The sequence below is a fragment of the Lagopus muta genome, chromosome 20 (genome assembly GCF_023343835.1).
Source record: "Lagopus muta isolate bLagMut1 chromosome 20, bLagMut1 primary, whole genome shotgun sequence".
NCBI lineage: Eukaryota > Metazoa > Chordata > Aves > Galliformes > Phasianidae > Lagopus > Lagopus muta.
Genome location: NC_064452.1, coordinates 4153545 through 4168969, shown reverse-complemented (window position 1 = coordinate 4168969; position 15425 = coordinate 4153545). Strand labels below are relative to the sequence as shown.

The 15425-nt window shown below is 58.7% G+C and overlaps 2 protein-coding genes across 2 annotated transcripts; both read right to left on the bottom strand.

The window, feature by feature from the left end:
* Positions 1-4: 4 nt before the first annotated feature.
* On the bottom strand, positions 5-13165 carry BLTP2 (bridge-like lipid transfer protein family member 2). The gene is made up of 39 exons (XM_048966625.1): positions 12963-13165; positions 12083-12212; positions 11797-11843; positions 11417-11579; positions 11221-11339; positions 11061-11121; positions 10703-10883; positions 10439-10562; positions 9953-10077; positions 9800-9867; positions 9558-9706; positions 9219-9337; positions 8866-9029; positions 8468-8732; positions 8175-8380; positions 6945-8040; positions 6356-6547; positions 6076-6278; positions 5877-5995; positions 5581-5801; positions 5262-5452; positions 5084-5183; positions 4808-5010; positions 4388-4682; positions 4123-4280; positions 3820-4026; positions 3647-3746; positions 3297-3479; positions 3042-3163; positions 2807-2962; positions 2610-2731; positions 2350-2530; positions 2186-2272; positions 1984-2094; positions 1774-1909; positions 1399-1523; positions 1015-1116; positions 806-940; positions 5-675 (listed from the first exon to the last, which is right to left on the bottom strand). Exons 1-39 carry the CDS (start codon positions 13049-13051, stop codon positions 493-495), a joined length of 6738 nt encoding a protein of 2245 aa, XP_048822582.1. The 5' UTR covers positions 13052-13165; the 3' UTR covers positions 5-492.
* A 210-nt stretch (positions 13166-13375) lies between these two features.
* On the bottom strand, positions 13376-15425 carry SDF2 (stromal cell derived factor 2). Its single transcript, XM_048966633.1, has 3 exons — positions 15237-15425; positions 14955-15151; positions 13376-14275 (listed from the first exon to the last, which is right to left on the bottom strand). Exons 1-3 carry the CDS (start codon positions 15394-15396, stop codon positions 13988-13990), a joined length of 645 nt encoding a protein of 214 aa, XP_048822590.1. The 5' UTR covers positions 15397-15425; the 3' UTR covers positions 13376-13987.

Sequence of the window (15425 nt, the reverse complement as noted above, 5' to 3'; positions counted from 1 at the left end):
AGCCCCCATAGAGCTCCAGGCAGCGGGGGTCACGCAGAGCTGGATGAGGGGGGAGCCCTTAAATGGGGCAGGAGAACCCCGTAGGATGTGCAGAGGGTGAACCTACACGGCCGAGGTGCTGCTGTGCTGAGAGCAGTGCGACGCAAGCCGGGAGGGTGAATGACAACCCCTGGGACCGAGGCTGTTCCAAATTAAAAACTCTTATTTAAACTCTCTCCTGTTCCCCTTTCTCCCAGCCTGGAGCGATCCTGCTGCTTCACCGGGCCCTGGGGCCAGCAGCCATGCAGCAGGGACCTACAGGACCTTTGGCACAGGGGGGGCTGCACCCCACAAAGCAGCCCCGCAGCACGGCTGCTTCCAGGTCCCACAGCAACGGGGTTGCCCCCCGCCTCGGGCATCAGCAGCGTGGTCCCCTCACTGCTATAGGGCTGCCCCTTCGCTATGAGGAGCACAGGGGACCCCAGTCCCTTCCCGGCCTGCCGGGTGCTGCCATCATTTGCGCCTGCCAAAGATGGACTTCTTGCTGGGGTTCTTCTCGCCCACGCTCAGCCCGATGAGCAGACGTGCCTTCTCGTCCTCCTCCTGCTGCTGGATGGTCCCATCTGATTTGTTCTCCAGCTTCCCCCGTGTCTCCGCACCCGCTGCAGGCTTCAGGCGCAGCTTCTCTTTGATCACCTGCACCAGGAGCGAGGGCTCAGCACCATGGGGCTGCACACAGCACCCTCGGCTTCACACTGGAGCAAGCCTGTCCCCATAGAGGCTTTGCCCCCATAGAGGGAAGGGGGACAGCGCCGTCCCCATGTACCTGTGCCACCAAGGCTTTGCGGCTGTCCCTCTTCACCGCCATGGCAAAGTCCAGCCACGTCCACGTATTGTTGTGGTACTCCAGGCAAGGCAGCACCAGGTTCAGGTCACCCCAGTCCACGCTGTTCTTCTCGCCCTGAGCAGGGGAAAGGGCGGTGAGGCAGAGTGGCACGCTGCCCCCCGTGCTCCCACATCCCGCTGGCCACTCACCTTGTAGCTGACACACAGTGGCACCTGTGGGATCTTGATGTAGATGAAGGAGTTGTTCATGGCCGCGCGCTCCTTCATCTTGTCGATGTCATCCACGGGATGCTGGGGACAGAGATGCGAGCAGAAGGTGAGGACAGGGGACAGAGCCAGGAAGCAGTGGGGAAGGGATAGCTGGGCACTGGGCCACAGCATTGCTTCACCAGGAAGCAGCAGGAGCTGCTGTGGCACTGGGTATGTTGCAGGAATCATAGCAAGGTGCAGCGTAGGGATGTGAAGGATGTACGTGCACACAGTGGGAGGGAGCAGGGGATAAAAAGGAAGCATGGCCAAGACACTGCAACCACAGCAGGGCTCTCCCTACTCCCCCCACAGGGCAGCACGTACCTCGGGTGCTTTTCGGAATGATCTCCTGACCCCTGAGGTGCGATTCAGTCCCTGAGTGACCCCCTTCCCTGGGCCCAGCGAGTCATCAGCCCCAATCAGCTGCCGTGGCTTCACCACAGGTATCCCTTGGGAGGGGAGAAGGAGGCAGTGGTTGGGGTCCAGCTGGGGATCAGACATGACCCAGATTCCCTCTGGCTTTGTTGCTGTCCCCCATAGCCCCCTCCCCACCCAAGAGACCCCAGGTTCCTGTTCTTCAACACATCCCACCAGCAGCTCCCCAAAACCATCCAGACACGCAGCCAGAGCTGCTCAGGGAAGTCGCTCGGGTGGCAGGAGGGTGATCAAACACTGCCACACCTCTCCCACCCCACTCACCCGTTGTCACCAGCTTGGACTTGTCTTCCTCATCCCCCACCTCCTCCTCTTCCACGTTGCGTCCGGGGAAGAAGAAACCCATCATCCTATGGAAGAACTGGTGGGTGAGCTGGATGGTGAGTGGGACCACGTTCACCTGCAGGGAGAGAGATGTGTCAGAGCTGGGTGAACTCTGCCCACGTCCTGCACCTCCCAGCACAGCCCCAGCACCTCAAAGTGCTCCTTGATGGAGATGCCCCCCACAGGCGGCCGGACTTTGCTGAAGATCCTCAGTGCCAGCTGGCGGCCGGACTGGCAGGAGCTCTGGGGACGCAGCACCACCTGCAGGGAGGAAAGTGGGTGACTGGAGTGAGGACAGCCACAGGGCCAGGTCACCCAAAGGTCCCCAAGCAAGCAGAGCTGCTCCCCTTGCCTTGTACACAGCGTTGGGCAGGAGGTTGTTCATCGTGACCCAGCCCAGCTCCAGCAGATGCTCAGCAGTGTCATCAGACTTGTTGACCTACGCACACAGAATCATTAACCCCACACCTTCAGGCCCACGCACAGGGGCTGCAGAGCCACCAGCCAGCTCAGTACCTTGCTGTAGAGGAAGCGCTGCAGCTCCAGCTCAGCTATGCCCAGCTGCCCATCCTCCTCCGTCAGGCGCCAGCGTGCCTGGGCAAAGTAGAACTCAGTCCGCCGTGCCACGCTCACATCTTCTGGCTGCTTTCGCAGCTCCATCTTGTTGGCTCGCTGCAGCTGGAAGTCCTTGAAGCACCTGCAGCAGATAGGCAAATGCTGGGATAGGGGAGCCCTAGAGAGAGAACAACACTGTGGAAGCCAGCGATGGCCCATACCTGATCAGGATGTTCAGCTCCTCGCTCTCCAGCTGCAGGTCAGCTTTCTCCTGGCTCAGCTGCTGCTGTAGTTTGTGGTTGAGGTCGAGCAGGCTCTCGTTTTTGCTGTCATCCTGCAGGGACTGGAAGACAGACAGCCCTCAGCACCCTCCATCCCAAGGCAGGGATTCCAAGTCCTACCCTGAACATGGGCTCACCTTCACGTTGGAGTACATCTGCTTCTCTAGCTGCCGAATCTGTGCGACGTGCTGCCTCACAGCTTCTTGCAGGTGTAGGATACTGCTGCGCTGCTCCTCAGGGTTGCTGGAGATTTCCAACTGGAAGCGCACCCGCTGCTTCTTCTCACTGTGCTCCTAACCACAAGGATAGAGGAAGTGAAGGGGCGCCCTGGATGCAGGCACGTGACAAGGGGACTTGCAGCTCTTTGAGCACCTTGCGTTTGGGCTCCACGTGCAGCAGCAGGTTGTTAACTATGTCAAGGATCATTGCATACTGTGCAGGGTTTGTGGAGATCTCCAGGTCGTGGTGGATGAGTGTGAATGTGTCCACAGCTCCTATAGGGACACAAGAAGGACACGTGGGGCCCTTCTGATCTCAGCAGGTACAAGATGGATCACCCCTGGGCTCAGCAGACACTTGTGGGTCAGCCCAAAGCTCTGCTGAGACACACTGTGTGCAGGTACCCACCCTCCTGCTTCTTTAGCAGATCCTCCTTCTCCTGGTTAGCAGGAGTCTCGGGGGGCTTTATCTGTGTGGCCAGCTCAGGGTCAATGTCATGGCTGTAGCTGATATAGTACATCCTGCAGCTGCAGCGAGAGATGATCCTCTGCACCTGCTGGGTCTGCTGGGCTTCTGAGGGCTGGTTCCAGTCTGGGGACAGACAGGAAGGGGAACCAAAGTCAGAAGGCCACAACAGAGACCTCTCAAGCACAGGGTTTGGAGCTGGCTCTGCTCTTGGAACCATCTCAGCTTTGCCAACCTCAGGGTCACATGCAAGCAGAGTCGGTTAACGTGGTGCCCAGCTCCCCAAGCCGTACCTGTGGTGGTGCTGACCATGCCACCCACTGCCTGCCCACTCTCCATCAGCTCCTGCACTGAGTCCAGGCTCCGCTGCCGATGCTCCTCAATATTCTTCACCTAGGAAGGCAAAGATGCATTGGTGGCTGTCCTTCTTGCAGCTCATCCACCATGTGCAACCCCAGTCTCTCACCTCCAGCCAGAGCTGCCCATGCTCCCTCTCTGTGGGGCTGCTTTCTGTTGTGGCAAAGTACTGCATGCCATCCAGCAAGCACGTCCAAGATGTTTTCTGCTTCAGTGTGTCCCCATACCAGGCAGGGTGGTGCTGGCACTGCAGCAGTTGAGCCTTTGCAGCAGACACAATCACACAGCCCTCTGTCTCCGCACCACGCAGCACCATCTGTGGAATTCAAAAAGAGACCCTAGGGCGTCAAGACCAGCCATGGCCCCTCTGACCACAAGGCCAGGGGAGCAGAGGCTGGCCAGGGGTTGGTACCTGGCAGTTGACCAGCTCAATGAGGCAGTTGCGGTTGTAGATGTCATCAGTCTGGCAGGCGGCGATGCCACACAGCTGCTCACTAGCTCCTGATTCCTCCTCTGTGAAGACCACAAACTTATCTGTCTCCTCAATGAGCTTCTGCAACATGTAGGCTCCTAGGGAAGGAGAAAAGAATAAAAAAAATCAGTGCAAGGTTGAGGATATGAAGGCTGGAGAAGCTCTAGGCTAGCATGTGCTGCCAGGCTCGTACTGCCACACACACCTCCAGAGGAAGCTCTCTCAGGACGGCCGCTGGTGATGGGAGCAGTCACTTTGGCAGGGACAGAGTGAGCAGAGAGGGGGCCTCGCTTCAGCTTCTTGGCCTGCAGCTGCGTGTCAATCTTCAACCCCTTCAGAGCCTCGGTGGACAGATTGCGCTTGAGCACAGCCGCTTTCTTGTAGCCATCATACAGACCAAAGGCAATGTCCCGGTTTGTGGTGGTCCAGGATGCTCGCAGGTCCACCAGGTGCAGCTGGTGTGTATGGAAACCATCATCCCCATCCCGCAGGGGCAGCTCCTGGGCACAAAGGTCAGAGCCTCAGCACAGTAAAGCCACAACCGGCCTCTGCCCTCCCACACTGTGCCCAAAGATGAAGATCCCCTTATTCCAGGGCCAGCACAGCTCAGTTTATCCAGCAGTACCTCCTCAGCTGTGCGGTTGCTGTGCCGTTGGTACGTGAGGGAAGACAGGCTCAGCAGGTGAGTTTTCTTCACCAGGGTATCCAGACGGTGGTCAGCGTTCTCGTCGCAGGTGGAGGCCATGAGGTGCACAGTGACCTGGCTCAGATCACTCACCATCTGTGTGATGCTCCACTCAGAAATGAGGCGTCGCATCACCGTGCCGGCTGGAGAACAGGGAAAGGCATCAGCCAGGTCCCCACCCTGCCCACAGGCACTGCCAGCAGGGCCCCAACTCACCTTGTGGGATCAGCCGCTGCGTGCCACGAGTGAAGATGTGCCCCTGGCAGCACTCCACCTGGATCCCTCGCTGCTGGGCAAAGGAGGCCCAGTAATGTACCTGTAAGGGAGCAGACAGCAGGTGCTGAGAGCTGGACAGAGAGGGAGATAACACCAGCAACCAATCCCCAAGACTTGCCTGCAGCTGGGGGAAGAGCGCAGTGTAAGACAGCTGCTTGTAATGCTGCCCCAACTTCTTCTTACTGGGCTTCATGTTGTTGAAGAGCTTCCCACGGCAGATAGGACGCGTCACACTGGTCCACGTGGCCCAGAAATTCTGCATCCAACGGAGCGTGCTGCTGTAGAGCAGGATCCGGGGCTGGGAGTGCTCTGAGAATACACCCACCATCAGCCAGTGCCACGAGGCAAGGACGCAAGAGCATCCAATGAAGGATTGATAAGGATCAGTAAAACCATCCCCTCTGCCCTGGAGGGATCCCTGGGGTGCTGTCACCCACCCTCACTGGGCCGTGTCAGGTCCATCCGGATGGAGAGGTTGAGGTTCTCAGAGCGGAAGGCACGGTAGGAGTCGTACTGCTGCCCCACTGGCACCTCGGGCAGGAACTCAGGGGAGCGCAGCACCACACCATGGTGGTCGTGGGGGTTCCCGTGGCACAGCCACTGCATGTCCAGTGTCATGCACAGGTCGGGCAGGTGCAGGAAGCAGCAGTCATCATATCTGAAAGGGGAAAGAGATCCCCAGTTACCCCTCTGGCACCATTCGCAGCCCCCACACTACAGGGCCCACACTCACTTGGAAGCTGTCCGGACATTGATGTCTAGGCTGCCCTTGAAGACAAACTGCCCAGGTTTCCAATGGAAGGAGAGGTGGCTCCACTCCCAGTGCATGTTCTCCGTGGTGTTGTAGGGGTCCTGCAGACAAAGCGTGGGAAGATGAAGGTGTGAGATGCCCCCCCCCCACTACATCTGCTCCCAACCCCAGCAGCACTCACCTCAGTGGCCAGCTGGTGCAGGTTGGCCTGCTCGATGTCCATGTGCCAGTCCCCGTGGAAAAGAAGGCGGCTCTTGTCCCACCAAGGCAACGGGGCACTGGGGTCTTCTGTGGGCTTGGTGAGCAGATCCACACACTGGCTGATCAGGGTCCAGGCTGGGTCCCAGCAGGGCCCCCACACAATGGTGAACTGGGAGATCTCAGCTGGGGACACAGGGATCGGCTCAGCCCTTTGCCTGTCCCCACCCCAGCAGAGCCCCCCCGGCCCCTCTGCTTCTTACAGTGGAAGTCATGGTAGAACTTTAGGGGAGGCATGTTCCTCTCCACCATCGCATCCCCCCAAGGCAGCCCCAGCTTCAGGACCTGGCGACGCCGGGAGCAGGCCTGGCCACACTGCTCAGCTCCGATCAGCCGGCCTGAGAGCTGCCAGTTCCGGATCTCAAAGAGGTAGCGTGGGTAGTCACGGATCCGCACTGCAGGGCAGAGCAAGGGCTGGTGGATGAGGCAGCAAAGGACAAAGGACAAAGGCTCTGATCCCCTCAGTCTACGCCACAGCATCAGCCACCACACGGCTGTGCCTTTTCTGCACTTCCACTCCCTCGCATCCCTCCAGAGCTCATCGAGTCCAACCCCCCTGCCAAAGCAGGTTCCCTACAGCAGGTCACACAGGTCGGCATCCAGGCAGGTCTTGAACATCTCCAGAGAAGGAGACTCCACCACCTCCCTGGGCAGCCTGTTCCAGTGCTCCGTCACCTCACTGTAAAGATGTTCTTGCACACATTTGTGTGGAACTTCCTATGCTGCAGTTTCCATCCGTTTCCCCTTGTCCTGTCATCTAAGTGTCCTCTAAGGACACGCAAGATCACTCACCAAAGAAGCTGCTGACGCTGCCTTTCATCATGCGGCACCACTGGGTGACCATCTCCAGCCCCTCGGAGGGGAACGGGCTGACGCTGTCGATGTCCCTCATCTGCTCCACGACGCGCTCCGTGCCGTGGAAAGACTCATCAGCCATGGCCACCAGCTCCAGGTGGGCCAAGGTCCAGGTGAGGAGAGCCCTCCGCATGGGTGTGTTGGCGTAGAGACGCCGCGAGCGCTGGATGTAGATCTCAATGTTCTTCTTCTCCAGCGAGGCATAGAGCTCCTCGATCTTGCGGGCAGGCAGCAGCTCGCCGTGCTGTTTGCGCAGCGCAGCCACTTTGGCATCCAGCAGCTGCAAACGCTTGGCACTCTCTTTGCTCTCATCCTTCATCAGCTCGTAATTGTCCCGTAACTTGACCTCGAAGACATCGTCCAGGAAGACGCAGGAGAAGTGTGTCACTTTGAGCAGGAGGTCGGGAGGCAGAGCCGTGCTGGCAGGGCGCCCACGCCGGTGCAAACCCTTCAACCATTTCTGCACACCCACGGCCGCGTCCAGCGTGCGGGAGAAGTCGTACTGGTAGGGGAACTCAATGGTCACGCTGGCGAAGGAGAAGGCCCAGCCGCGGTTACGGAGTGTGTGCAGGGTGGGGAAGGCGCAACGGTGCAAGATGACCTCCTCCAGTTCTGGCAGCAGCTTCACCTCCACCTCCTTGAAGCTGAAGATGCTGTGTCCATCAAAGCCGGCTGCCAGCTCGGGGCAGTAGCCGTGCAGAGCACCGCCGTGCCAGCTCACAGAGGTCCGTTCGGCAGCCAGGCTGATGTAGTTGGCCTCAGAAACAAAGGCGGTGACCTTGGCAGAGCTCAGCTCCAGCGACAGAGATAGGAGTCTCTTGGGAGGAGCCCCATCTGCCTGGAGGAGTTCTAATGTCTCAGGAGGGCTGACCATGGGGGACACTGGGCTCTCTGGGGATAGGGAGGGAGGTGTCCCGTGGCTGAGGGCACTCCTCAAGGCTTCGAGGCACTGCAGGGTGGCCAGAGTGTGATGGTACAGGTGCATGTGGTCAGGTGGGCTCCACAGCACCGCCAGCCCCTCACCGCACTGCACCTACAGCGGGGAGACAGCAAGCAACAAATCACTGCCGTGTCCTGCTCTCCATCATCTTTCAAGGCTGGCCAGCCCTCTTGCTGCCCCATACATGCCAGTAGAGGATAAAACAGAGGCTCAAGGCCCACATCTACCTCCAGAGAACGGATGCTGCTGTGGTAGGTGATGGAGAGCATGGAGAGGTTGGCTACAGGGTTGGGGATGGCGGGAGCTTTGCAGCACGGCTGCATCTTCTCCGTAATGCTCTTCACCAAGGCCAGCACCATGCCCTGGGCACTGACTGTGCAGCTCTCAGCGCTCCCCAGGACAGTCAACGTGTCCAGCCGCAGCTCCAGGGCACCTAGAGGAACAGTATGCCAGGCTGTAACAGTGAGGCTGTTCCAGGACAGTAATCTGGAATTGCTCTGGATGCCACAACTGCACTTACCCACCACTGCTGAGAGTGTGAAAAGATTTACATCCTCCACCTTCAGATCTACCTTCCAGAGCAGTATCCAGGGCTCACTCTGGGCAGAAGATGGCTGCTCAGCAAGCTCAGCTCCACTGGGCTGTGGGCAGAATAGGGACAGGACCCTGGCCAGGCACTCGGTGCAGGTGTCTGATGACTCCACTTGTAGCCCCCGGATGGTGCAGTCCAAAAAGAGTGTGTCTGACTGGGCACTGGACATGCCCAAGGGCTGGTTGTAGCTGCCCTGCAGGACAAACAGGCTGATCACTCTCCATATGTAGGATGCCTCCATGCCACTATGTGTCTTGTCTGGAGCTGTGGATAGGCAGCATCTCCCCCCCCCCCCCCCCAAAGCCACCCCTCAGCTCGCCACTCACCTGCAGGTTGAAGGAGTCAAGGATGAGGGCTTCTCCCCACACGTGCATGTTGGGGGGGTGGGGGGCACGCTGGATGTGTGAGTCATTGCCCACACGCCAGCAAAGGTGGTCCACAACCAGCACGACTCGCTGATGCACGCTCTGGGGACGCAGGTGCTGGTAGTCTGCAGGCACAGAAGGTGAGTACAGGCAGGGCTTGCTGCTGCCTGCTTGGCAGCCCCCAAACAGACAACTCAGACACCATAAGGTTTTCCCCATTCCCATGCCATTGACTCAGGATGATGATCATCCCCAGTACTTCTCCACCAACCCCACAAGAAGAGCTCAGCAAGCACCCTGGAGCCAACCCTTACCTGCAGAGATGGAGTTGAAGCCCAAGGCAAAGGGTGGAGTATCCCCCAGTTGCACCGACACATTGACATTGGACAGCGAGGCACTCAGTATGACGGGTGCTATGATTTGGGGATAGTTCCTATAGAGGACAAGAAGGGATGGGGCATTACAGGGGTCCTGAGTGCCAAGGAATAAGCTCCAAGGGACACCCTCCCTGTAGGGTTCACGCTCCACATCAGCCTCCCTGACCCATAGGCTGTGTGCAGGGCAGAGAAGGCGCTGTATGCCCAGGCACCCTGCCAGAAAGCAGCAGCTAAGAGGGAACAAGCTGCAAAACCAGCAGCTGAAGCTGAGTTTACCTTCCCTTGTGCCCTTGGCTGGGGACAGGTGCCGAATGGTGCCTGTGTTCCTGTGTCAACAGGCCCAGCCAGTGTGAAAACTCTTGGTGGCGGTAGTGGATGATGCAGGTGTTGAGTAGCACAGCAGCTGAGAGGTCAATGGCTGTGACCTAGGGCAGGGAGAGCACAGGGCGGCAGCAAGCTCATGCCTGGAGTCAAATCAGCCCCTCCAGGGGACAGGAGCACGTCCAGCATCTGCTTACCTGCACGCTGGTCTTCAGGGAGTTGAGGCACACGATGCGCTGGCGGCTCTGGGACAGGAGAAGGCCATCTGGGGAGGGAGAGGAGCAAGAGTGAGGGGTGCTGGACAGAAGTGGCAGCAGCCTCGCACCATAGGTTCTCTCCTGGCTACTTGCCCTCCAGATGGAGGTCTACACTCATTTGGTCCAGATCTGAGGTGGGTGTGAAGTTGCGCAGTGGGATCTGCTCCTCTTCACGCTGATATAGAAACTGCAGCAGCTTCAGGCTCCAGGTGAGGTGCCTAGGAGAAGCAGAGGGTCACTGCCAGGAGAGATCTGTACCATCACGACCTCAATCTCCTACATCTCCTATCCCAGCTGACTAGCACCCTGTCATGGACAAAGCACAGCCCAGAATGCAGCTGCAGCCCTGCCCAACACTACCCCAGCATTGCACCAGCAGAATATCCCCTCACGCTATCGTGCTGGAGAACCAGATTCCCTGCCTACTTTCTTCCCCAAGAGCCCAGACTGCTCTCAGTCCTTCCCTCTGGGATTTTCTCTCTGCAGTTAGGCAGAGCAAAGGACAAGCAGAAAGTGGCACAGCTATTCCCAGGACCACGTCCCCTGCACTGATCACGGCTAGTAGAACCATCTCCTTACCTCTTCTGGCTGTTCATAGACAGCACCACGCTGGTGCTCTCCAGCTTCACCTCCATCCTCCTGGGGATGAGCTGCAGTGTGTCCCTGCTCAGCAGGGATGGGGATTTCAGGGACTCTGCTGAGTCTGGAGCAGGAAACACAAAGTCATGGAAAGGCTCTCACCCAGACTCCCACTCCCTGCACTGGGAAGCAGTGATAGCACAGCCAAATCCCTCTGGCTGCAGTGGAAGTGAGGGGACTGCCAGCCCTGTTCCTGTCCCTGACCTGGGCTAGGCTGAGGGGCTCTGGCTGTCACACGGTGCAATAGAGGGCTGCAGAAAAGCCCCTCGTGCAGCTCTGCCTGCAGGGTCCGGACACCCAGCGTGACGCCCACCAGTCGCTGCTTGCTGCTGATCTCCAGTGAGATGGAGAGTGCCAGGGCCAGCTCTGCCAGGCATGTGTCATCCTGTGTAGGGACATGGGCAAGGAATACACCGGGAGTCACCCAGCTCCCTGCTGATGGAGGCTGCAGATAATGCACTGGGCGCAGCATGGAGCTGAGAGCCTTGCAGGACATTCAGCATCATCCAGCCTCAACAGTGGTGCCCAGGCCCACTGAATTTCTCCCTTCACCAGTACTCACCTGCTGGCTGCTCCGCAGCACTTTGCTGCTGACCTTCGTCAGGTTCACCTCACACTTCAGGCTGGGGAGAGCAGAGAGAAGACTGAGGCTGAAGGCCCTGCAAAACCAGGCCCCTTCCCTCCCTTTTTTGGTGGGATAAAGGGCATGAACACAGCATTACCTCTTCCCATCACCATTGAGGAGAAGACGTGTCTTGCTGGCCTGGATGTGCCAGAGAGACTCTGAGGTGGCCACATGTAGAACCATGATGTTGATGGAGTCCATGTGGATGGAAAAGAGCTGGTGGAAGGCAGTATGGTGAGAGCTATGCAACAGCAGCACAGCCTGCAACACCCTCTCATGGAGCCAGAGCTCACCTGGCTAAGGAGCCGCAGCAAGGATGATTTAAGGGCCAGGTCTGCTTTGTTCTTGCCATCATCAGCTTCTTTGGGAGCCTCAGGGAAGGATGGCTGGAGCCCATGGCTCTTCAGCAGATCTGTGCGGATTCGCACTTCACCAAAACACAGCTCAAAGTAGCGTCTGCAGGAGAACCAGCACAAGCAACCCCTTTACGAGGGCCCACACATCCAGCCCCAGGGGTGCCTGTATGAGACACCCAAAGGAGAATGATTCACTCCTGCAGAGTAGGCCGTGGGAAATGGGCAGCACAGAAAGGTGCAGAGGCAGTCAGCAGGACCAGAGGTGAGACAGACCCCCCTCAGGAGAGCAGAGAAGGAGCTGGGGCATGGGTACATACGGGAGCTCACGGCTCAGTTTACTGGAGATCCAGATGTTGTCAATTTCCTGCAAGAACATAAAAGCAGGTGAGTGAAAAATTAGCTCACCCCAATGCTTTCATTACGCTCCCGTTGCCCAACATGATGTGGGGAGCTCTCAAAAACCCCTGCATTTGGCCAAGGGAGAAAGGGCTGCAGGCCTGGGGCTGTGTGACAGCAGCTTGGCTGCAGAGACTCGCTGCCAGCCTGAAAAGGACTGCATCCATCCCACTTTCACTCAGTTGTGACTCCTCCACAGGTACCCACCACTGTCTGCTGCTCCTGCTGGAACTTGAGGCTGATGTTCTGTGCCCAGAAGAAGCCGAAGGAGCCAATCTTCAGCTCTGCCTGCAGCTTCTGCCGGCACCAGGTGATGGCCAGGCGGCATGCCAGCCACCTGTGGGTATATGCAAAGGGACAGGGTCCACCTCTGCTGTCCTGAGCCACACATCTTCTCCCTTCCTACCACCTGCACTGTCCCAGAGACCCTCATGTCTGTGGGTCCCTCAGCCTCCACCCCAAGCCCTGTTCTCCAAATCCTCCTTTCTCCCGACATCCAGCCCACGAGATCCCCCCAGATCTGGACAGAAGCACCACAAAACCCCCATAGCTGACTGTATCCCCCTCACACAACACCCTCCACCTTTGACATTTCCCTCCAAGCTCTACAGCATCCCTGAACTACAGGGGCTCCCTAAAGCCCAAACACCCCCCATATCGTTGGAGATCCATTCTGACTTCCCCATCGCCCTATGTCCATCCCTGCGAGATCCCTTGACTCCTATAAGCTCCTAATGCCCTGTCAGCCTCCACCCCAACCTCCTTCAGCCTGACACCTCTCCCCCAGCACCCTGGAGCTTCCCCAGCCATCCCTAGGGGCCTTCAGAGACCCCTCTGGACCCCCCTACACCCCACATCTAGACCTCTACACCCAACGCCCGCACCTACAGACCCCTCTATGCAACATACCCACACCTACTGTCCTCTCTACACCCCACATCCCCAACTACAGACCCCTCTGCACCCCACACCCCCACTTACACCCCCTGACACCCCCACACCCAGACCCACAGCCGCCCCTACAGCCCCCCACCACCTCTTCCCTTGCCCCTCCCCCGGCCCCAGCGACCCGCCCCCAGGCCCTGACCTCGCCAGCAGCCCGGCGAGCAGCAAGACGAGCCCGAGGCCGAGCAGAACGGCTGGCAGCGGCAGCGGCAGGCCCGGCGGCAGCAGCATGGTGGCCCCCAGGGCCCGGCCGCCGCCGTCCGCTCAGCGGGGGCAGAGCCGCCTGCCGGGCCCGGAGTGACGGTTGGGAGCGGAGGGGCGGGGCCGGTCCGGAGTTTCGGCGGTAGCGCCCCCTAGCGGCTCGGAGTGGCATAACATCTCTCTGCGCCGCGGTGGGAAAGCGCATCGCCACCCAGCGAGGCCGGGTGAAGGGAAGGGGCTCAGATCCCCGAGGAGGGAACCCCGAACCGGGTCAGGGGAGAAGGAGATAAACAGATTACAGCTGGCGAGTGTGGGTGCTGCTCTGGGGAGCAAGGAGCTGCTGTGAGTCCCGGCTGGTCTTTGGGATGTGATTTATTTGGGGGTTCTCGGATCTGTGTCCAAATGGGACTTTGGGATCTGATTTGGGATGCTGGGATCTGCTCTGTGTTGGATTTGGGGTGCTGGGATCTGCTTTGCATTGGATTTTGGGTGCTTGGATCTGAGGTTCTGTGATCTGACTCCTGTTGGATTTGGGGCACTGAGCTCTGCTATTTGTCTGAGCTGGGACTTGGGGTTGACCTTGTGCTGGATGTGGGAAGATGGAATCTGCTTAGTGTCAAATTTAGGACACTGGAATCATCAGCTTTGGTGTTGGATTTGGAATTCTGGGATCAGCTTTATGTTGGATTCAGGATGTTGGATTTGGGGTATCGGGATGAGCTGTGTACTGGATTCAAGATTTTGGGATCAGCTTTGTGCTGGATTTGGGATCAGCTTTATGTTGATTCAGGATTCTGGGATCTGCTTTGCATTGGATCCCAAACACAAAGTGTCAAATTCAGAACACCACCATCAGCTTTGTGTTGGATTCAGGATGTTGGGCTCCAAATCCCAGCGCGCGTCACAACCGCATGTGGACAGGGGCCACCCCCGCCCCAAGCAGCCCCAAACGCATCAGTCCGTCTGTCACAACTCAACGTGGTGCTGCTCCGCTTTGAAGATCTCTCCGGGCTGCATGAAGATGCCTTCCATCACCTTCCAGTAGTTATTCTGGCTGGAGGTGGCCATGCCGTGCACCTCCCTCTGCCCGTTGATGGGCCGCCCATACTGCTCGCCTGTCACCGAGAGGAAGACGTCGGTGGAGGTGTGCTGGAAGCGAACCTCGCTGTCCCGTGCCCAGTAGGTCCCACTGCACAGCACTGTCCAGTCGTCCAGGTAGTCGCCCTCACCATCCTCCCCAAAGGCGCTCACCTCCTGGAAGAAAAAACAAAACAACTCAGTTTTAGGGTTCGGGTCTTTGTATCACCTTTGTGTCAGAGGGACAGAGAAGGGACAGCTCTCTGGGGGTGCTCAGATTTACAGGCTGCAAGTTTTGAGTGCTGATTCGTTAGCAATCTCATTAACACAGAGCTATGCAGGTGTCCCAAAGGTGCCACAGGATGTTGACCTTGCGTGGGGGATGACATGACATGGGGGAGGTAGAATGTGTGGCTGGCCCTAGAGGCCAAGACAGGGATAGGATGGGAATGAAGACTGGGAAAAACAGCTGGGGGACAAGATGGGGCTGACAGGAACCTGTTTTGGCCTGGGAGAACCTTGTAGGTCTGAGGTCTTGAGGTGACAAATGGGGGTTGGCTGGGGGACTAGATGGGGCTGGTAGGGACTTGAGAGAGCAGATGGCAACAAGTGAGACACCACAGAGCCTGGGTGACCCAGTATGGGCCTGGCAGAGACTGTGGAAAGCCAGTAGGGACCCGATAGCAACAAGAGGGACCCGGCAGGGACCGGAGCACCCAGCAGGGTCTCAGTATGTCCTGGAAGATCTGGCAGGGACCAGAGAACAGGCCGAGCCTGCAGACCCTGGATACAAGAGGTGCTCATTTGGGGTATGGCACACGAGGGCTGCTCCCAGGGCACAGGGCCGTGCCGGTACCTGGTTGCCAGAGAGCGGGGAGACGAAGTTGTGGCTGTGCAGGTTGCGGCCGGTGCCCAGGTGCGTGAGGCGGATGGCCTGCCCGCAGCGCACCGGCTGGCCCCGCTCACACACAGCGGCCGTGCGGCCTCGCACCCTCCAGTAGCTGTTCCCATCATCCGCCGCCGACACGCCGGTCACCGACTGCTGCCCGCTGCCTGCGGGAGACAAGAACGGCGATCAGGCTCAGAATCAGCAACGAAACCCCGCTATACCGAGAGGGGGAAGAATGAAAGCCATTACCGGAGCCGTAGCGCACATCGTGCGAATGCAGCCGAACGTTGTGCCGCACGTTGAGCAGCTTCACCACCGAACCGCACGTTACAGGCCCGGAACCGCCACCCCGCGCCGCCGCGCCCAGCGCCAACACGAAGGCCACCACTGGCACCGGGCCCCGCCGCATCCCCGCGACAGTCGCCACCGGAAGCGGAA

Bases quoted from the DNA above. Each gene is read 5' to 3' on its own strand.
- BLTP2 (XM_048966625.1), bottom strand. From the start codon at position 13,051: ATGCTGCTGCCGCCGGGCCTGCCGCTGCCGCTGCCAGCCGTTCTGCTC. The intron at 8,733-8,865 runs GTGAGTGGCGAG...TTTGTCCTGCAG, and splicing joins TTGACTCCTTCAACCTGCAG to GGCAGCTACAACCAGCCCTT. The intron at 4,683-4,807 runs GTACTGCTGGAT...CTTTGTGCCCAG, and splicing joins GCAACCGCACAGCTGAGGAG to GAGCTGCCCCTGCGGGATGG.
- SDF2 (XM_048966633.1), bottom strand. From the start codon at position 15,396: ATGCGGCGGGGCCCGGTGCCAGTGGTGGCCTTCGTGTTGGCGCTGGGC. The intron at 15,152-15,236 runs GTAATGGCTTTC...TGTCTCCCGCAG, and splicing joins CGATGTGCGCTACGGCTCCG to GCAGCGGGCAGCAGTCGGTG. The intron at 14,276-14,954 runs GTACCGGCACGG...TTTTTCTTCCAG, and splicing joins CCCCGCTCTCTGGCAACCAG to GAGGTGAGCGCCTTTGGGGA.